Below are 19,348 nucleotides of genomic sequence, written 5' to 3'. Positions count from 1 at the left end.
AGCTTGTTGGGATCAATTGCCCGTGGCGTTCCGCTTAATCCCCCTGCCAGGCAACTGACGGCTTCAGCGGAGGGGAGGGGCAGGAAGGACTGTCTCAGGACCCTAAACCAACCCCTCGGGGGCACGGCCTTCAGTGTGGACAGTGGAGCAGGGTGCACTGGGGGTCTGAGGAGGAGGGGGAGTTAGAAGCATCCCAGGGCCAAAGACTCCATATTTAGAAAAAAGCACCTGGGCTGTAGCCCCTGGGGAACCCTACTTAGCCCACTCAAGGGGCAGTGGGATCACCTACAGTCCAGGGCCAGGCCTGGCACGCGGCCAGTGCTCAGGAAGGCTTCCTAAGAGTACAGGAGATGTGATAACTCTGGTGAAGAGAAAAGGTGTGTAGGTGTGTGTGTGTGTGTGTGTGTGTGTGTGTGTCAGTAATTTCTTGATGGAGGGATTTTTTTTAAGATTCACAAAGTTAAGGAGTGCCTGGGTGGCTCAGTCGGTTAAGCGTCCAACTTCGGCTCAGGTCATGATCTCGCGGTCCGTGAGTTCGAGCCCCGCGTCGGGCTCTGTGCTGACAGCTCAGAGCCCGGAGCCTGTTACAGATTCTGTGTCTCTCTCTCTCTCTCTCTCTGACCCTCCCCCGTTCACGTTCTGTCTCTGTCTCAAAAATAAATAAACATTTAAAAAAATTCACAGAGTATTCAACTAAAATTGATTTAACGTCTGCTCTATTCTGAGCAGGTAGGGATGAAAATACAGTCCTTGCTTGATAAAGTGTGTATGCCAGAAGGCTTCCTGGAGGAGTAAGGATTATTAACCCTGCCACAGGCTGGAGAGACTTGGGGACCATTAGGCTAGAGCAGAGGTCCTCTGACTTTGGTCTAGTACAAGCAGTGCCTGGGAACTTGTTGGAAATGCAAGTTCTGAGGCTGCACCAGTCACTCTGGGGTGGGGCCTGGCCCCCCGGCAGGTTACAAGCCCTCCAGGTGATGATTCGGTGAGAACCACTGGGCTGGGGTACAGGAGACCCACAGAATGGCTCTATCATTCTGCAGTTTGACAGTGTGCATCTGGGGAGCAGGCAAAGCAGAAACATTTGTGAAAGAATGAGATATTTGGTATTTCTTCAACGAGCATCCAAAGACGGGAAATACCAGAATCTTATGGACATTTTACCCGTTTTATCCTCCAGGTTGGGCGTTACCAGAATTGCTCTATAAAGTCGCTCCCCGTTTGCCCACCATCCTCACCCCCATTCTTGCCTCTGGGAACCCCCTTCCTCCAGGCATCACTGTGCTTTAGGAGGGGCTCTCGTGAGGGGCTGTGAGAACTGTGGACCCGCCTGCCTTTGTCTAACGGTGTCTTCTTCTCATTCTTGAAAGATATTTTTACTTGATGCAGATCTAGGATCTGCTCCGTTTACCTTCATATTTGGCGATACGACTTTCCAGATCTAGGCCTCTGTGCTGTCAGGCACCTGCCGTTCAGGGGCGGTTTTGTCTCTTCCCTCCGGCTTCTCGTCAAGCGCTGGCCTGCATCCCCGCGATGGGTCCAACTGTGGAATTTTTTCTTTATCCCTTGCTTGGGATTTATTATGCTTCCCGGACTGAAATTCACATCCTTTATCAGTGCTAGGAAATTCTCAGCCATTACCTCTTTGAATAATGACTCTCGTCCATTCTCTTTACCTTCTGGAACTCCAAATAGAGAGGTTCCATTTCTTTTTGCCCTAACGCTCCCACCTCCTGGCCTCCGTTTCATATTTCCTGTGTCATTTTCTTCTGTCCTGTTTTACGCATCCTGGTCATTGCTTCCGCCCCATCTTGTCATCCCTAATTTTCCCTCCGGAACTAGGTCTATTTGCTGCTAGGGACCCGGTCCATCCGTCGAGTTTCATGTCTCCGTTATGCCATTTTTTCATCTCTAGAAGTTCTACTTGGCTCTTTCTCGTCTCTCTCTGATAACTTTTATAGTCTTCCCTCCCCCCCTTGTCTGTGTTCTCAATCCTTCTTTCTTTAAACATTTTTAACTTGCTTATTTTTATTCTGTTCCGATCAAACATCTGAAATCTTTTGATCTAGTTTTGCATGCGTGGTTTCTGCTGACTATGACTCATCGTGGATTGTCTGCTCCTGTGTTTTGCGATTTGAGACCATGAGCCTGATGCTGTGCTTCGGGGACCCACCAGAAGAGGGGGGAGGGACGCTCCAGCCGTGTGCCCCGGCCCGGCCAACCCAACACCACTTTGTGTCACTAATTGGCTTGGGGTTTTCTGGACCACTCAGTTTACAAATCTGGATCCCAATCCCCAGTGAAGGTCAATCTGTGTTGACACATTCTCAGGAAGGAACGTCTGTAAAATCTCCTACATTGCAGACGCCGGGACAAAGGGGTGTCCTTGTTGTCTTTCTTGGCCGGCAGTTTGGTCTTTGTAGGTTAGCCACACGCTGAGCATACCACTTTGAAGGTTCCAGCTTGAGGGGAGGGTCTCCCTTCTGACTCTCAGTCTTTCGCGAGCTCATGATAAAATGTCTTCGCTTCCCCGTGTTGCGGTTAAAACTCAAGTTCCGAGTCTCCTGTTATGGGCAAATGCTTTGGGACCCCCAGAGGGTCGGCGTTTGCTTCTGTTTCTGGTGTCAGCTCCCTCATCATTTCCGGCTCTCGGGACTTTCCCTTCCTTCTTTGCAAACTAAGCTATGCGCTGAATAAAGTTTGTGGTAACTGATCCTACATTTTCAGGCGATTTGTAGCAGGAGAGTGTCCCGCTCCCCCAACCCTGTGCTGGCCGCCGCAGTCCCCAGACCACTTAGATGCGGCCTGGCTCTCAAGGAAGCCCTGGGCGTCAAGGACATAGACGCAGACACAGGTGACCCCAGGACAAGGACGCGACAGCTGCAGTGGGGCTGAGGGCAGAGGCTGTGGTGACTCAGGCAACGGCCCGGCCCGTTCAGGGCCTGCTGGGTTGTACCAGCTGCACCAACCAGCACACTGGGGACAGAGAACAAAGTGGGCCCCACTCTGGGTGCAGCAAGTGGGACTCTAGGGGGACCCCGGCTCCCCTGGCAGGGAGGGGCCCCAGCAGGCAGCACTTCGAGGCCTGCCCTCTGCTGGAAAACCTCAGCTCCCCAGATGGCACCTTGCTTGGCAGCTGCTGGCGTGCTCGGGCCACCCGCCGTGCAAACATGTCCTCAAGAGGCCTCGAGCCTGTAATCACTGCCGAGTCTCCTCCAGGAACGAGGGCTGGCAGCTGGCGATGTTCCCAGGTCAGGGTCTACAGCGACACGGCAGGGCAGAGGACAGGCATCTGGGCCCCTTCCCTCGATGGGTGACGGGTCACAGCCCGCAGGGACAAGGAAGGGTCCCTGCTGGGAACTGACGGGCACACTCTCCTCTCTCACAGGCTGCCCGGCCTCCTCCGCCAGACCCCAGCCTTGAGAGCTTCTCAGTTCCCAAAGGCTGACAGGTCTGACGGACAGTCTCCGTCTTTTAGTCCTTCGTCAGTCTCTCAGGGGAGTTAGACTCATATGTGACGCCAACTCTGAGCGTCCCAGAGGGGGACAGAAGGAAAGACACAGGCGTAGCTGATGCCACGGACAGGTTCAGGGAAGGTGCTGTGCAGCTGGGTCTCTGGGTGAGACCCACACACGCATCTGCAGCAGGAAAGAGAAATCTGGTGGATTGTGCCCAACTGGCATTCACTCCACGGCTACCCACCCAGGAGGCCAGGTTTAGGGGAAACAGACTGCCACTTAAAAACCCATCATCTCAGACCCCCCTCCTGTCCTGCCCCAGGATCCACAGGACACGAATCCCAGAGGGAGGAGGAGGCCTGCGCTGCGGGCTGGAATCGCGGACCCGCTCCAACCACTGCCGCCGAGGGACCGCCCCCGGGGCCACATGGGCCCACGGAGTCCTTGCCACCCCCCGATTTCCCTCAGCCCGGACCAGCCCTCTGACCTCCGTGGGGACCTACTCTGGTCACCGCACTGTCCTCCAGAGAAAAATTGCCCGTCCTCTGGCGACCACGGTTTGGAGTAGAGCGTCTGGGTTTTGGGGATTGAAGAGCAGTGAGAAAGCTGTGAACACAGGTCAGTCCGTTAATTAGCTGTGAAGGACACAGTAAAACCTTGGACCGCGAGTGGCTTAGTGTTACCCAAGCCAAGCAAACATCTCTAATAGATGTTAACTCGATAAAAGGGCGATGTCCCGCAACACGAGTCGTATGCGACGCCGAACGTCATGTGATCACAACTGAGCCAATGGTTCTTGAAATTCGCTTTGATACGCAAGTGCTTTGGATGACAAGCATGTTTCTGGAATGAATTATGCGTGCAAACCGAGGTTTTACCGTACTTAGAAGCCCACAGACATCTGGGAAGGATCCTCTATTTTCTTTTTATTTTTTTTTTAATGTTTATTTTCAAAGGAGAGAGAGTGTGGGGGGGGGGAAGGGCAGAGAGAGAGAGAGAGACGCACACAGAGCCTGACGGGGGGCTCGAACTCACAAACCGCGAGATCATGACCTGAGCCGAAGTCGGACACTCAACCGACTGAGCCACCCAGGAGCCCCTCTCCTAATCTCTCCGACTGAGCCACCCAGGCGCCCCTCTCCTAATCTCTTATTCCTCAAATTTTTGTCTTAACTACTAAATTATTATGTAGTTTATGCTAATTTTTAAAAATTGTTTAATGTTTATTTATTTTAAAAAAATTTTCTTTTAACGTTTTATTTCTGAGACAGAGAGAGACACAGCATGAATTGGGGAGGGGCAGAGAGAGAGGGAAACACAGAATCGGAAGCAGGCTCCAGGCTCTGAGCCATCAGCCCAGAGCCCGACGCGGGGCTCGAACTCGCAGACCGTGAGATCGTGACCTGAGCTGAAGTCGGACGCTTAACCGACTGAGCCACCCAGGTGCCCCTGTTTATTTATTTCTGAGAGAAAGACAGAGTGTGAGCGGGGGAGGGGCAGAGAGAGAGGGAGACACAGAATCGGAAGCAGGCTCCAGGCTCCGAGCTGTCAGCACAAAACCTGATGCGGGGCTCGAACCCGCGAACCACAAGATCATGACCCCCATGACCCGAGCCGAAGTCGGATGCTTAACCAACTGAGCCACCCAGGCGCCCCTAGTTTATGCTAATTTTGACACCCTATAAGATAATCCAAATGCAGGAGATTATACCAACATTGTATGCATTTCAGGCAATGCGCACACTGGCCAGAGGAAAGAACAGATATTCAGACTCTGCATTTCAGTTCCAGCTTCATTTACTACCTGTGGTGATCCTGAAAGTCTTTGGGGTTTTTTTGTTTTTTCAACTTTTTAAAAAAATGTTTATTTGTTCTTGAGAGACAGAGTGTGAGTGGAAGAGGGGCAGAGAGAGACAGAGGGAGACACAGAATCCGAAGCAGGCTTCAGGCTCTGAGCTGTCAGCACAGAGCCCGACCCGGGGCTCGAACCCACGAGCTATGAGATCACGACCTGAGCTGAAGTCAGATGCTTAACTGGCTGAGCCACCCAGGCACCCCGAGGATGGTCTTTCACTTACATTCTTCTTAGGACCCGAGGAGCCAGCCAGAAAGAACACAGCCCCTAGAGCTGGCTGATCAGGTGGCTTTGCCTCTCTGAGTCTCCATATCCCTGACCACAGAAGTGGGAACAGTAACACCCACTTCTCCAGGCTGATATGAGAGTGACGGCCGAGAAGCCGCGGGTACACCGGCGGTGCTCGGCCAGCATCCCGTCCCTGGGTCCAGCCCCTGTGCAAATGCATATCTGTGGGTGCTGGTGCACTCAGGGAAGTCCTCCCTATGTCGCACTGATACTTGCAGGAGCAGGGCCCTGAAGGCTTTCCTCTCAGGCCAGGGCTGCGGATGGACTGAGCAGCCTCCTCCCTTGTGAAAGGAGGGGTGGAGGTGAGGCCCATAGAGCCCAAGCAGTGGTGAGGCAACTTCACCTCTACATGTGGGACCGACCACGTGAGAGTGAGGCACCCAGGAGCCCTGGGCAGGTGTCTGAGCCGCTGACCCGGAAGAAAAGAGTCCAGGCTCTCAGGGAGGGCAGGCTGAGCCGACCACACCTCCCAGCCTCGGCAGCCACACCTACTGTGCACCTGTTCTGGTGGGGGTAGCAGGGGGCGCAGAGGTGAAGTCCACGTGCCTAAGCGTCCACAAGCTTCTCTCAGCTACAGCAGGGAGCCTGCACAGATAGAGCCTCAAAAGACGTAGCCACGGTTACCTGATTTCACCCGCAAGGCCGTTTGCATCTCTACTTCGGAGACTGGGAAACTGAGGCCCAGAGAGGCATGACACCCCCGGGCTGACACAGTTCAACCCTTCTGAGCACTCAGACCTGGGGAAATCCCAGCTCTGCCGCTTGCTCACTGCACAACCCTGCGGGAGTGACTCCCCACGCCTCAGTTTCCCCATCTGTAAATTTGGACTCATCATCGCTTTCTTGTACCCTGGCCGTAAGAATGAAATGAGATCATGCACGTGAAGGAGGCTCATCAGATGCCTAGCGCAAAACAAACCTCGATTAGAGTTACTATGCACCCCACAATGCTATCCTTCTAATTTTCTCCCATTGAGCACTCCGTACTTGCTAAGCGAGTGATCGTTCCCAACATTTTGCTATGAAAACTTCAAACACACAGCAAAGGTGAAAAAAATTTTTAGTGAACACCCATATACTACACTGGTAAAATTCTACCACTTACATTTAATAATACATGCTTTATCAATATTCATCCATCAGTCCATCTTATTTTTTGATGCATTTCAAAGTAAACTGAAGACATCAGTCCAGTTCCCCCTAAATACATTAGCACTTACTGCTTTGGATGTGAAATGTACATACACTGAAATGCACACATCTTGAAAGTCATTTGGTGAATTTCGACGAACGCCTATACCCACATAGCATAAATATCCCTGTCAGAACAGAAGACATTGTCGTCATCCCGGAAGGACTTCTCGGGCCCCTTTCCAGTCAGTCCTGCCTCTGCTCCCAGGAGGCCACCACTCTTCTGACTTTTTCCCAGAGTAATTTGCCTGTAGTAGAATTTCACATAATAGAAGACATGATTTCGTAACGCCGGGCAGCATGTACTTGTCTCAGCTGCCGATGGCTACATAACGAATTACTGCAAAGTTCAGCAGCTTAAAACAACACATTTATGATTTCACAGTTTCTGAAGGCTTAACTCGGTCCTCCGGTCCCCACGGCTGCAACCGACTTGTCGGCATGGGCTGCAGGCTTGCTTTCGGGCTCTACTGACGAGACTTGCTTCCAAGCTCACCCAGGAGGGCGTTGGGGCGCCCCCCCCCCCAGTGGATGTTGGCAGGAGGAGGCATCTTTCAATTCCTTGTCAGGTGGCCTCTCCATAGGGCGGCTCGTCGCACAGTAACCAGTTCTCATTGGAGGAAGTAAGTGAGGCGGGGCAAGAGAGGACCTACAAGGTGAAAGCCAGAAGCTCTTTGTGGCCCAGAAGTGACATTCCTGGGGACGCCTGGGTGGCTCAGTCGGCTAAGCATCTGACTCTTGATTTCAGCTCCGGTTCAAGATTTTGTGGTTCGTGAGATCAAGCCTTGCGTCGGGCTCCACGCTGATTGTGGAGACTGCTTGGGATTCTCTCTCTCTCCTTCTCTCTCTCTCTCTCTCTCTCTCTCTGCCCCTCCCCCCTCAAAATAAATAGATAAATAAACATTAAAAAAAAAAAAGATGTGACATCCCTGGAGTGACCCCTGCCACCTGGCTGAAATAGCTCAGATGGGAGAGCATTAGGCTGAAGAAGTGACTTTGCGTTACATTTGCTATTCGTTAGAAAGAAGTCACTAGGGCCAGCCCGTGTGCAAAGGGAGGGGGTGACACAGGGGCCTGCAGACTGGGAGGCCGGATCATTGCGAACCACCTGGGAAGCTGCCTATAGCCCTCTCTTGTGGGACGCCATGGCCTGCCCATCGCCAGCCAGATCAGCCTTCCTGGCGACTTTCTCCAGGTGCTCATCTGGTTCTGGGAGATGACCACGGTGCCGGACCTGGGTCTGTGACCCTCAGCCTGGCCTCCTGGGTAGGAAGATGCTCCTCCCTCACCCAAAGCTGACCTTTGCCTCTGCCATCCTCCCAGGAAGAAGTGCTTGTGGGGAACACCCCAAGCAGGGTGCCCTGGGTGGGGGTGAGTAGCTTACCTGGGTCTATGTTTAGCCGGCAAGTCCTGATGGCTCTATGTGACCAGGAGACTGCTCATTTTCAACACCAGCACGTCAGGCTGTCCCCTCATTTGCCCAGGGAGGGTGACTCTGGGCCGTGGTCTCTCAGTGGGCCGATGGCGGGAAGAACCCCGTACCTTCCCAGGAGACACAGGAGGCAAAAATGCAGGCACACAAATTCACCGTATGAGGACAGACAGCACAGAAGCCGGCCCAGGCCGTGACTCGCCCCTGGCCTGCCTGGGACCGTGAGCCCAGACCGGGGGCTCTGTCCCTGGTGTGCTTTCTTCCATTGTAAATCTGAGGGAAATGGCCAAGGAGAGCAGCAGAGAGTCAGAGATGGAGGGAAATCAGACCAGCCGGAGAGACAGATGGACACAGGCAAAGAGAGACAGAGAGGGAGGAGTGAACGGCAGGAAGAGACCGAAATGAACGAAATGAAGCCAACCGAAACATCAGCTCCAGCACCCAGGGGAGACCTCCCTCCAGCACCTGGCATCTGCTTCCAGAGAAGCTCAAAGCCACATCCCCCAGGTGCTTACATCTTGGCCTGATGATAAGGACACCCCCGAAGCTGCCAGCCTGGTCCCCTGCCCTGAGCCAGGGGCACAGAAGCTGGCTCGGGGACCCCAGGCAGCTGCGCAGGGGGAGATCAGACCCGACTCCCGGAAGAGGGCACAGCCCGGCAGGCACTGCCTCCCACCTCAGGATGGGTGTATCAGTGCAAACCACTTGTGTGCTCTCTCTCTTAAAGATGAACATTAAAAAAAAAATTTTTTTTTTAAAGGACGAACCCCATATGATCTCACTTTCATGAGGTCCCTGGTGGCGATGAGTTCACGGAGACAAAGTGGGATGGAGGGTGGGGGAGGGGTGGGGGGTTGCTGTTTCATGGGGGCTGTTTCCGTTTGGGAAAACGAAAAATTTTGGAGATGGATGGTGGTGATAGTTGCACAACATCGTGAGTGGTAACGCCGCTTAAGCGGAAACTGCAAAACGGTTACAATGGTGAATTTTAGATGTATGCTACCACAGTATAAAAATATACATGGCTAATTAAAAAAAACAAAACCAAACAAAACAGCGAGGTGTTGAGTGAGAATCAGCCGAGAGTGGGGACAGCCTGGAGTCACAGGAAATTTTCCAAGGTGGCAACGTCCAAGTTGAGGCTTGCAGGCTGAGGATCGAGGAGCCTGGTGAAGGAGGCAGGAGTGAGGGGAGTCCAATGGGAAGCCGAGCTGGTGGGTGGGTGAAGACCAGAGCACCCAGGGGCCCTTGCACGGGTGGGGCAGGCAGAGACAGGACCAGAGGGCATTCCCGGCTCAGGGTCAGAATGACATAGGGTCGAAACTGGCAGGGAGACCACGAGCAGCCTTCCAGGGCCACCGGGGCAGGCGTATGGGCAGGGAGCTGCCCACCTCTACCACCCGCGGCCCCCCCGCAACCCCTTCCCCTCTCCGATGGGCTTGCCAGATTTAGCAAATAAAAATTTGGATATCAGATAAACAACAGATTGTGTTTTCAGTGTAAGAATGTCCCCAATGCTGCACACTTTCACTAAAAAATTATTTGCAGTGGAAAATTTCATTGTGAAATTCAAATTTAACTGTGTGCCCTATTTTATCCGGCCACCCTACTGACTTTGAAGGGCTGCTGACGCGTTTGCGTGGCTGGCTCGCTCTCCTCCTTCAAGCCTTGGCTCAAACGACTGGCTTCCCAGGGGGTCGTCCCCGACCACCCTGATGGAAGGGCCCTCCCCTGCCCTGGTCACTCCCTGTCACACACATACACCCACTCCACAGCCTTCCTGGCACTGGCAGGCTCTGAAACGACCTCACCCATGTGTCTCTTGGCTCCTTATTTTATGTCCCCCACTCTGAGATGCAGGCTGACGAGTTCAGGGACCTGTCACTACACCCTAGCAGCTGGCATAGGCCTAGCACGTAGTATATGCTCAACAAATACCTTTGGAAAGACGGAAGGGACACTTCCCTGGAGGGGCAGTCGAGGAGAACCAGAGGATGTGGGTGGCCTGGGGGCACTGTGGGTTGGCTGGTCTTGCCCACGCCACCACGTCCCCCTGGTGATCGGAGCAGCCCTGGCCTGGCCCAGATATGGGGTCCGCAGGTCCGAACCAGCCCAGCCCAGGCCAGCCTTGTCAGCTGCCCTTCCCCGCAGGACCAGCCTCCTGTCCACGCAGTCCCAAGGCAGCCACGTTACCATGGCAACAGCGATCGGAGGTCACAGCGCTGGAATCCAGAGGACGCCTCCCTCCTGGAACACCACCACCTAGTCAGAATCTAATTTTCATTACAGCCATAATAGTGGCTTTGCATAATTGCACATATATTAATACCTAACGTGCCAGTGCCTATTTGGTTAAAATTCATGAATTCGGGTCTAAAAACAAAGTGCTGATGGCTGAAGTTTTTCATTCTCTTAAAGTGTGCTTGGGTCGGTTTTTTAAAGTCAGTCTCTCTCCTTGGCAACAACTTGCTCTTAATCCTATTATTAATGGGTAAGGGAGAGGAAAACAAAGCAGGGCCCTGCTCCCTGGGGACGCAGCAGCTGCAGAGGGGGCCGTGGCCACGCAAGTGACAGTCACCCCTGGCACTGCCTCCCTGTGTGACCCAGAGTACACCATTCTGTCTCTCTGGGCCTCGGCTTCCTCTGGTAGAGAAATGAGAGATGGGTTTAGCTGGCCTCCAAGATCTCTTCTGCTTCCAAAACACAGGCACGTAGCTGACATTTGCTGAGGCTCAGCCTGGCACCAAGCTCTGGGCTGGGAGGAGGGACGATGGTCACTGTCTTTGAGCTGGGACGCAGCCAGGCAGCAGACAAAGCCACGGAGCAGCTTGGGAGGCTTCCTGGAAGAAGTGACATTTGAGATGAGACCGGAACGGGTAAGTAAGTGTTCGCCAGGGAATGGGGAGAAAGGGAACAGGTGAGGCGCTGGAGGGTGGGCCTCGTCCTACAGGACACTGAGGACAGGCCCAGGTGGTCAGGGCCAAGGCCATGTTTAGACAGCGTTGGGGCAGAAGGAGTAAACCGGGTGCCCACTCAGCCAAGGGGCTACTGCCGTGGGGCCTGTGTTCCCCAACACTGGTCACCCTGCCGTGCGTGGGGCTTGGGCACAGTGGCTGGGGCCCGTGTGGAAGGAACCACAGACAGGGCCGCACTGGGTTCTTCTCTGTGGCCCCAGCATCCAGCTGGATCGGGACCCACTAGCTTATCTTCCTCACAAGTGTTAGCGGAGGGAATGAAGCCAGAGCTTGCCTGAGGCCTCCGATCTGTCAGCTGAGGTCTGTCAGACCGGGGCCCCAGCACACCTGCCTCTCTTGCCCCAGACCTGGGCCCTCCCTCTGGCAGGCGGCAGGGCAAGGCGGCGGCCAGAGAGAGGCCCGGGCTGGGGGGAGAGGTGTGGGGTGGGCAGCGTGTGGGTGGCCCCCAGAGGGAAAGGCCTTGGAAAGGCCTGACCACAAGGGTCCCGGGAACAAGGAGGCAGTGGCGGGATGGGGACAGAGGCGGCGGGAGCAAAGACTGGAAGGAGGGCCGCAGGAAATGAGGCGGTGATCGGGGACGCGCCAGCTGAGGGGTCAGGACTTCATCTCGCCGGCAGCCTGGAGCCCTGGAGAAGGGGCCCCTGGGTCTGTCTGGTGGGAACCCCGTGCTGGCTGCTGGGAGCTGTGGATCGGAGGAGCTCATGCTGGCTCTGGGAGGTCTGTGACCCTGCAGGGGCACCCCAGGTGATGAGACGCCTTAGCAGGCAGCAGAGCCGGCGATCCGGAGAGGCTCGCGGCAGGCAGAAGGGCAGGCTTGGTGATGGGTCGATGGTGGCAGAGGCAGAGGGAGGAGTTGCGGCCAGCATCCTGGTTTTCAGGAGGGGCTGGGTGATTGGGGAGGGCCATCTCGGGGTTTGGGATACATGGGGTCTGAGGCGCCAGGTGGGGGAATCCAGCAGCTCTGTCTCAAGGGGCTGGGAGAGGAGGGGCTGAAGCCAGGGGTCCACAGGAGTCAAGGTTCCCTGGGGACCTCTCGGCCCGGGATCCACAGCTGGGCGGCTAAGCCAGGCCTCACAGGTGAGGGGTGAGGCTCAGGAGGGGCAGCCCGCTGGTCCAGGGCCCCAGGGTTCAGATGGGTGGAAAGTGGGGGTAAGATCCCTCTCTGGATGACGGCAGGCAGCCGGGAGCTGGGGCCAGGCCTGCTCTCACAGATCCGGGCACCGCAGCAGCTGTCGGGACCTGCACTCAGGTACACTCGCTGCACCTGTGCGTACGCCTCAGGTTCACCCCCTCTCCCTGCACCCCCCGCTTCATCTGCAGGGAGGCAGATGCCCAGGTAGAAAGGCCTTTTGGGGGTGCCCCCGCCTCGAGACACCCAGAGCAGGGAGAGCCTAGTGCTCTGAGCAGGTTGGCAGTCAGCCTGGAGCACCACGTCCGGCTCCCTCGGAGGAACCTGGACGGTGGCAGATTTCGCTATTATCTCCGAGAGCGGCAGCGGCCACCGGAAAGGGATCACAAGGCAAAAACGGGGGACACGGGGTGAGAGGACAAAAGGTAGCCTTAGCTCACCCCCATTCTTCAGAGTGGGTGGGGCCTCAGAGACAGAGGTGCTGCCCTGAAGATCACACCCAATGCCCCCATGTCCCTGCCCCGGCCATGCCCCCAGGGAGAGAAAGGATACATGCGGGGGACAAGAGGCCCAGACAAGGCTGGTGGGGATGGGCAGCCCCTCTCGCCAACAGCTTGGCTGTTCTGCTCTCAGCCTGTGGATGTCCAGTCTCCGGACTTCTCTGGGCCTCTTGCCTCATCTTGGAGGGCAGCTGTGACAGTTGCCCATCCCAGGGACCACACCCCAGGCCTGGCGTGTTCCCTCCTCCCGGCAAGTACACAGCAGTCTGTCCTTTCCTGCTCCTAGGCAGGTGGGTCACCCCCACCCCTGGATCCCAGAGTTCAGGCTTGGCCAACCAGAGCATGGCATCTCCATAGCACATACCCAAGTCAGCTGATAAGATTCCATGGACTTTGCCAGACTGTCAGGGAGAGAAGCTGACATTCATCTGGGGATGGGTAGACAGGCCCTAAGCCTGGGCTGCTGCTGGCCACTAGGGGAGGAGGGGAGCAAACATGGAAGCTGATCCAAGAGGTGAAGAGAGGCTGTGTCCTATTAACATAGTTGGAGCCCTTGATCCAACTATACCTGAAGCCGACACCATCTCTGGGGTTTTTAGCTACTTGAACCACTAAATCATTTCTTCTTATTTTTTTGTTTCCTCTCCTTTTTCCTTTCTCTCTGGCTCTTCCTTCCTTTTTCCTTTCTCTCTGGCTCTTCCTTTTATGCTTAACACTCGTTCGAATTGGGTTTTTGTCCTTGCAGCCGAGAGTCCTAATAAGACCCATAATATGAATTCAGTTAACAGTGCCAAAGGTGAGTAGATTACTCCCGCACAGGCCCAGCATCTTAGCTACGGAATCAGAGCGTGAGAGCCAGGCTCCGCCTCCTCCCCAGCCCAGTAGACCTCAGCCATGGGAGGACCTTTCCATGGGGGCATTTTTTCTAGGTCCCAGACACCCTAAGCCCCACAGCTTGAACATGATGGAGAAAACCTATCACCACCCCACCCCTGGGAACCCCCCCAGCTCGACACCCACCCTGCTACAAAAAGAACAGCACAGACACGTAGAAAATTTCTGAAATAGGCTTCTGGGTTTTTATTCAAAACAACACGGTGGGAGCTGCCACTTGGTTTCTCTATGCCCGGGCCATCTGGGCCAGCAGGGACCAGCGCCGTCAGCAACCAGGAGGGAAGTTCATTCACACCATAGAAACTGTACAGCGACTGGGAGTGCGATAGTCACAGCGGCAGGGCCAGGCTGAGGGCTTCCTGGAGGGGGCGCCCTCCGCCTCCTCTCCAGGCCGCAGCTAAGCTGAGGCTCCACCAGGAACACTGATTATTGCACAAAGACAAAAAAAAAAAAAAAAAAAGTACGTGTATCTGGGCTAAAGAGCGGCTTCTAAGACCCCAAGCCCTTACACAGCGCAGCAAAGAGGGCCGGAGGTGGCCCTGGACACAGAAGGCTCTAGGGGAAGGATCTGGCGGGAGGACGGGCCAACGGGCTGAAACCGTGCACGCTTCATCCTTTAGGGGGCTGCCAGGAGCAAAGGCGGCCAGGGAGGGGACAGGAAGAGGGTTTGACCGCGGCAGGCCAGGGCCCCTTCGGGTCTTGGGTCCATCTGCGGGGGTGCCGAGGCTCCCGCCAGCCACCACTCCACAGAGCCCCGCGAGCAGATGGCTTGGGGTGCCGGCACCAAGTTCTCCGCTCTCCCCGGGGCCAGATCTGTGCGACTTAGGGTAAGTTTGTGCTTTTGTGATGAACAGGTCGCAGGATCAGGAGGGCAGAGGGAGCATCCAGCCAACCCTTAACCATTTTGGCTTGTCCCAGCCAGGCAATCGCGGCTAATCCCCTAACTCCTATACACAGGAGCTCACAGGAACAAAGCCAAGCGCCTGGGAATAGCATCTGGAGCCCTCCAGGAAGAAATGCCGTCTCCTGTGCCCCCCCCCCCCGGCCCCCGGCCACCCTGGTTAACCAGGTTAACCTGGTGACACTAGGGAAGCCACTTCCCCGGTCTGTGTGTGGAACAGCAGCACACGTGGCTCAGGGCCGCCGTGCGGATTAATGACGACGCCTGGGCCCAGAAAGTGGACGCTGCTGACCAGCACCGGATGCCAACCCTCGAACCCCAGTCTGTCCTCCACTCGGCCTTTCCGGGTCCCACGTCCCTCTTCCAGGTTCCAGCACACGCCCGTCCAGGAACATGTGGACAGGCACGCTGTCTCCCCTCTGGCCGCGATCGCTCAGGGCCAGAGCAGTGCTGGGAGGGAGGGTGAGACAGAGCTACCTGTGACCTCTTCTGCCCTGGTGGGGCACCCCGTAACAAAACAGCACGGCAAGGGAGGCGGCACAAGGCTCCTGGAGCGGGCAGCTTGGGGGGCGGGCCCGGCCTCCCCCACCAGCCGAGGAGCCGGCAGGAGCAGGTGCAGACAAGACCCCTGGGGTCTACACGCTCCCTGAGCGGGAGGGCCCGGCCGACCCCTCACCCCGGAGGCCGCCATCCTGGGAGGGGGGTTCCTTGCTTGGGCGTCACCTTGGCGTCCTCATGGCGGCCCACTGTCCGCGCTTCTGGGTGAGGACGGCAAAGCTCCAGAGGCTCCAGGGCTCGCCCTGCGCCACCCCCCACGCCGTCTCCAAAGGGAAACGCTTTACAGACCGCAAAGCTCGAGCCACCCATTACCTCCTCCCTGGGCTGCAGCGTCGAGGCCCCAAGTGCCCGGGAGGGACCGGAGCCCATCCAGGCAGCCGACCGCCCAGTACCACTCGCCAGCCTGGCCTGTGGTCAGGGTTTGGGAACGGGGCCCCCTCGGCAGGGCCCAGCAGAAGCCATTGAGGAGATCTCGCGAAGGCGAAGGGCCTGGTTATTGCTGAAGTGCAGTGTCCCCCAAACTTGCAGCCTTCCCCCTCCCCGGGACTCTGCCTGTCTGCAGACGACCTCCTCCACCACACTCCCGATGTCTTTCTTCAAAGTCGCCTTAAATCCACTCGCTTTTGAAAACTCTGCCTTGACCTAAGCAAGGTCTGGAAATCGTGGGTCCAATGTGCTGTTTATTTCCTAATAAATACTGAAATAAATGCGTAACTCTTCAAATAAAAGAAAAAAAACACCCATCTGTGAACCCATTTGGGAAGCACTGCTATTTGAAACTTGATCTGTAGCCTGGGAAAGTGGTCGGGACAGGGGAGTGGGGCTGGTCCTAAGGCTAGGCAGGTGCCCCCGCCCCTGCTTAGAATCTTATCAGGTCTGCTTCTCCCTGAACTCCACAGGAGGGGGGCAGAGCTGCTCAGGGGGTCAGTGGGGAGCAGGACCTCTCAGAATGACCATGACCCAAGGTCTGCCTGGAGGGTAAAAGGTAGTTAAGTAACTGTCACTGACTGTCTGAGCCCAGGGGGCCCGCAGGGCACCCTGGCCAGCACAGACCAGGCAGGTACTCTTGACCTCCAAGCATCTCATGGCCTGCTTAATACCCTTTCCCCTTCCTCTCTCCTGCAGCCTCCGTGCCTGCCCTCGGCCTTCCTGGGGGCAAAGCCATGGCAGACCCCCACCCCTGGAAGTGCCCACTGGCTGAGCCCCCTGCCCAGCCTTGGAGCTGCCCTCCACCCCCACCCCTGTGCTAAGAAATTACAACTATTCACCCCTGATTTTCCTAAAGAAAGACGTCTAACTGGTTGACTAAGAGTGTGCTCTGGGGCATCTACAAAAGACTGTTCACAACAACTAGACAGTCAGGAACAAGACAGACACCCCAATACGTGGGGGGAGGATCTTAGCGGCGTTTCTTCTTTAAAGGAAAAAAAACGCACCCTGAATTTCACCTCTTCTTCTGGGCCTGTCTCCCCGGCCATGGGAACTTCAGAGGCCTGAGAGCCTCTCCCAAACTACTCCCAACCCAGGGGAGACACCAGAAAGCTCAGCCGTTATCATGCCAGCAGCCCCATCTGCCCTGGGGTAGGTTTGGCCTGGGTCCTAAGCATCAGGCAAAGGCCCTGTCCGGGCGCCGGCCTGCACCCCCCAACTTTAGCACTTTCTGGAAATCATAAGCTCTCAGTAAAAAAAATAAATAAATATATATGTCTGTCTCTCTCTCTCTATATGCATATATATATTATGTATATGCACGGGAAGGACCACAGCTGGGCCACGGCTGGGGCCACCACCGAGCCTCGGCTAACCCAGACCCTGCTCAAGCCCACCCTCTCGGCGGCCTGGCGCTGGCCGGCCCCTGCGCGACCCCCAGCTTGTGGCCGAAGTATTGCTGCCTGCCCCCCTGGCTCCTGAGGTAAAAGGTGAGACGGGGCGTCCGGCCGGGCCCCTGCAGCCTTCATCTCTTCCTCTTGCTGGCGGCCTCCCCCGGCTGCAGCTCTCCCGGGGCGGGCGGCAGCTCGGGCCGCGAGGGGGCCGGGCCCGGCGCGTCCTTGCTGCGGTCGGCGGCCCAGGAGGGGCTCCGGGCCAGGCCGCGGGGCCGCGAGGGGGCGCGCGGGCGGCCGGGGCCGGCGGCCAGGCTGCTGGTGCTGCTGAACCTGCGGGCGGGCGTGAGCCCCGGCGGCGGGGGCGGCGGCCCGAAGAGGGACGTGAGCGACAGGCTGCTGAGGGTCTCCGAGTGCTCGCTGCCCGCGCCCCCGCCGCCCGCGCCGCCCCGGCCGCCCGCGCCCTCCTCGTCCGAGGGGTCCATGGAGTCGTGGTGGGTGCAGCCCGGGCTGGTGGAGCCGCCGCTGCTGTGGCTGCGCTGGTGCGCCCGCAGCCCGCGCAGGGTGAACAGGCCCCGGCCCCGCAGGCTGAGGCGGCGGCGGGCGGCGGGCGACAGGCCAGCCCGCGGGCCCAGTGCGGGGGCCGGGGGCCCCAGGGCGCGCCGGGGACTGTCGCTCAGGGTCAGGCTGTCCTCCAGCGTGGTCTGCAGGCTGCCGGCCGAGCTGCTGCGGCTGGCCTCCAACGACGTGTCGCTCCCCGTGGCCTGCAGGGAGGCAACAGGGGCTGGGGGCCGCGCAGTGTCCCCCAGCCCTGCCCCTCCTCCGGCGGCCTGCCCATCCCAGGGACACAGGCACGTTCAGCCCCTCCCGAGCCTCAGGAACTCCCTCCCGAATACGTCCAGAACCCCACAGCCTCTCCCCTCCACCACCCATCTGCGCTTCTGGGTGGTCCTCAAGGAGGTCACTGGCGGTGGCCTCCGACTGGGTTCCCTGCCCCACCGGGCTCCTCTGGTCCTCAGCTGGAAACCAGGGTCATTTTACTCAAATGCAATCACATCGGTCACACCGTCACACCGTAGCCTCAGGGCCCCACCCCACCCCTCTGGGACCTTCCTTCCCACCAATCTCCCCCTTGCCTGCCCCCAGTCCCTAACCCCACCCCCCAGCCCCAGCCCCTGCTGCCTGGAAATCTCTTCCCCAGACACCCACATAGCTCACCCCACACTGCCTTCCCAGAGCCTTGAAATGCTCCCCGCAGAGCCCCTTCCCGATGCAACATCCTCTCTAGCATGCGTCACTCTCAAATCGACTGTCCTTTTTATGCATTTATTTTGGCTTCCCATCTCCCCTCTCGCACCCCTGCAACACAGCAACTAAGCAGTCCACCGTGCAGCCTCCCAGCCTAGCACACAGCCTGGCACAAAGCTGGGGTCAGCGGTGGGACCAGCGCCGTGCCCAGCTCAGCTGCTGTCATACTGTGTGAGCCGGGGCAGCTCCTGCTCCTCCCTGAGCCCTGGCACCCACAGAGCCTGTCTGCTCTGTGCCCTCTGCCTGCCCAGGAGGTGGCCCTGGCCAATGCTGTACAGGAGGTCCTGCAGGCCAGACCTCCCATCCCCCAGATCTGCCCCTCCACCTCCACCTGGACATCAAGGTCACACTCAGATGTTCCCCAGCAGGAGAGCCCCTGGAGACGGGGAGGCGCCCATACCTGCCGGAGGAGGGTGCAGTTGACATTCGGCGACCGCAGGGATGCCCAGGAGCCCTGCAGGGCAATCTTGGGGAGCGTCCCAGCGCCAGCCACCTTCTCCTGCCCTTTCTGGCTGGCAGACACAGCAGGGTGGAAGAACTCCGCAGGCATGGGCAGGAGCGGGCTGGAGGCATCCGGGGAGAAGGGAGTCGGGGGTGCAGCTGGGGAAGGAGGAGAGGAGGAGGGGGAGAGGGCTCAGGCTGGTGGGTCCCTGGACGCTGGGTTCTAGGCCCGCAGGCAGAGAGGGCTTCCTAACAAAATGACTGTGAGACCGTGGGTAAGTCTCCCTCTCTGAGAGTTGGTGTCTCCACTGCGAAACCCCTGTGACTCCTGGCACGCGCAAAAGCAAGCCTTTGGAACCAGCGGACCCAGGCCCCAGGACCCCTGGTTTCCTTCCTCTGCGAAACAGGGACCACAGGCCTACTTGAAGGGGTGGAGAGAAGGCTGTACGAGCAAGAGCCAGCTGTGGGGCTCCCGGCCCGGGACCAGGTGCACGGCAGATGCCTGCCATGATCAGCCACCCTCTGAGGGTCTGGACACCCCATGGGGTCCAGCCAAACCTGGGGACCCCTCTGGGAGGGCGGGCAGGGTGGGCACTGC

At 57.4% G+C, this 19,348-nt stretch overlaps 1 protein-coding gene and 2 long non-coding RNA genes across 9 annotated transcripts in view; 1 reads left to right on the top strand and 2 right to left on the bottom strand.

Moving 5' to 3' along the window:
• Nucleotides 1-9,192: 9,192 nt before the first annotated feature.
• LOC109501992 lies at nucleotides 9,193-10,406 on the bottom strand. Its single transcript, XR_002744146.2, has 2 exons — nucleotides 10,163-10,406; nucleotides 9,193-9,390 (listed from the first exon to the last, which is right to left on the bottom strand). It is a non-coding gene; the product is annotated as an uncharacterized LOC109501992 (long non-coding RNA).
• Nucleotides 10,407-10,485: 79 nt separating this feature from the next.
• Nucleotides 10,486-15,936, top strand: LOC123386747. The gene is made up of 2 exons (XR_006601139.1): nucleotides 10,486-11,100; nucleotides 14,680-15,936. It is a non-coding gene; the product is annotated as an uncharacterized LOC123386747 (long non-coding RNA).
• Nucleotides 15,842-19,348, bottom strand: part of CACNA1I (calcium voltage-gated channel subunit alpha1 I) — a 137,495-nt gene continuing 133,988 nt past the window's right edge. For all 7 annotated transcript variants that reach the window (XM_045062392.1, XM_045062391.1, XM_023257494.2 and 4 more), the window contains 2 exons: nucleotides 18,710-18,909; nucleotides 15,842-17,765 (listed from right to left, as the gene is read on the bottom strand). In XM_045062392.1, the coding sequence (XP_044918327.1) occupies nucleotides 17,136-17,765; nucleotides 18,710-18,909 (830 nt within the window). In that variant the 3' untranslated portion in view covers nucleotides 15,842-17,135. The remainder of the gene's footprint in view (nucleotides 17,766-18,709; nucleotides 18,910-19,348) is intronic.

This window comes from Felis catus, chromosome B4, assembly GCF_018350175.1.
Source record: "Felis catus isolate Fca126 chromosome B4, F.catus_Fca126_mat1.0, whole genome shotgun sequence".
NCBI classification, from domain to species: Eukaryota; Metazoa; Chordata; class Mammalia; order Carnivora; family Felidae; genus Felis; species Felis catus.
This window is presented reverse-complemented; position numbering and strand designations above follow the sequence as displayed.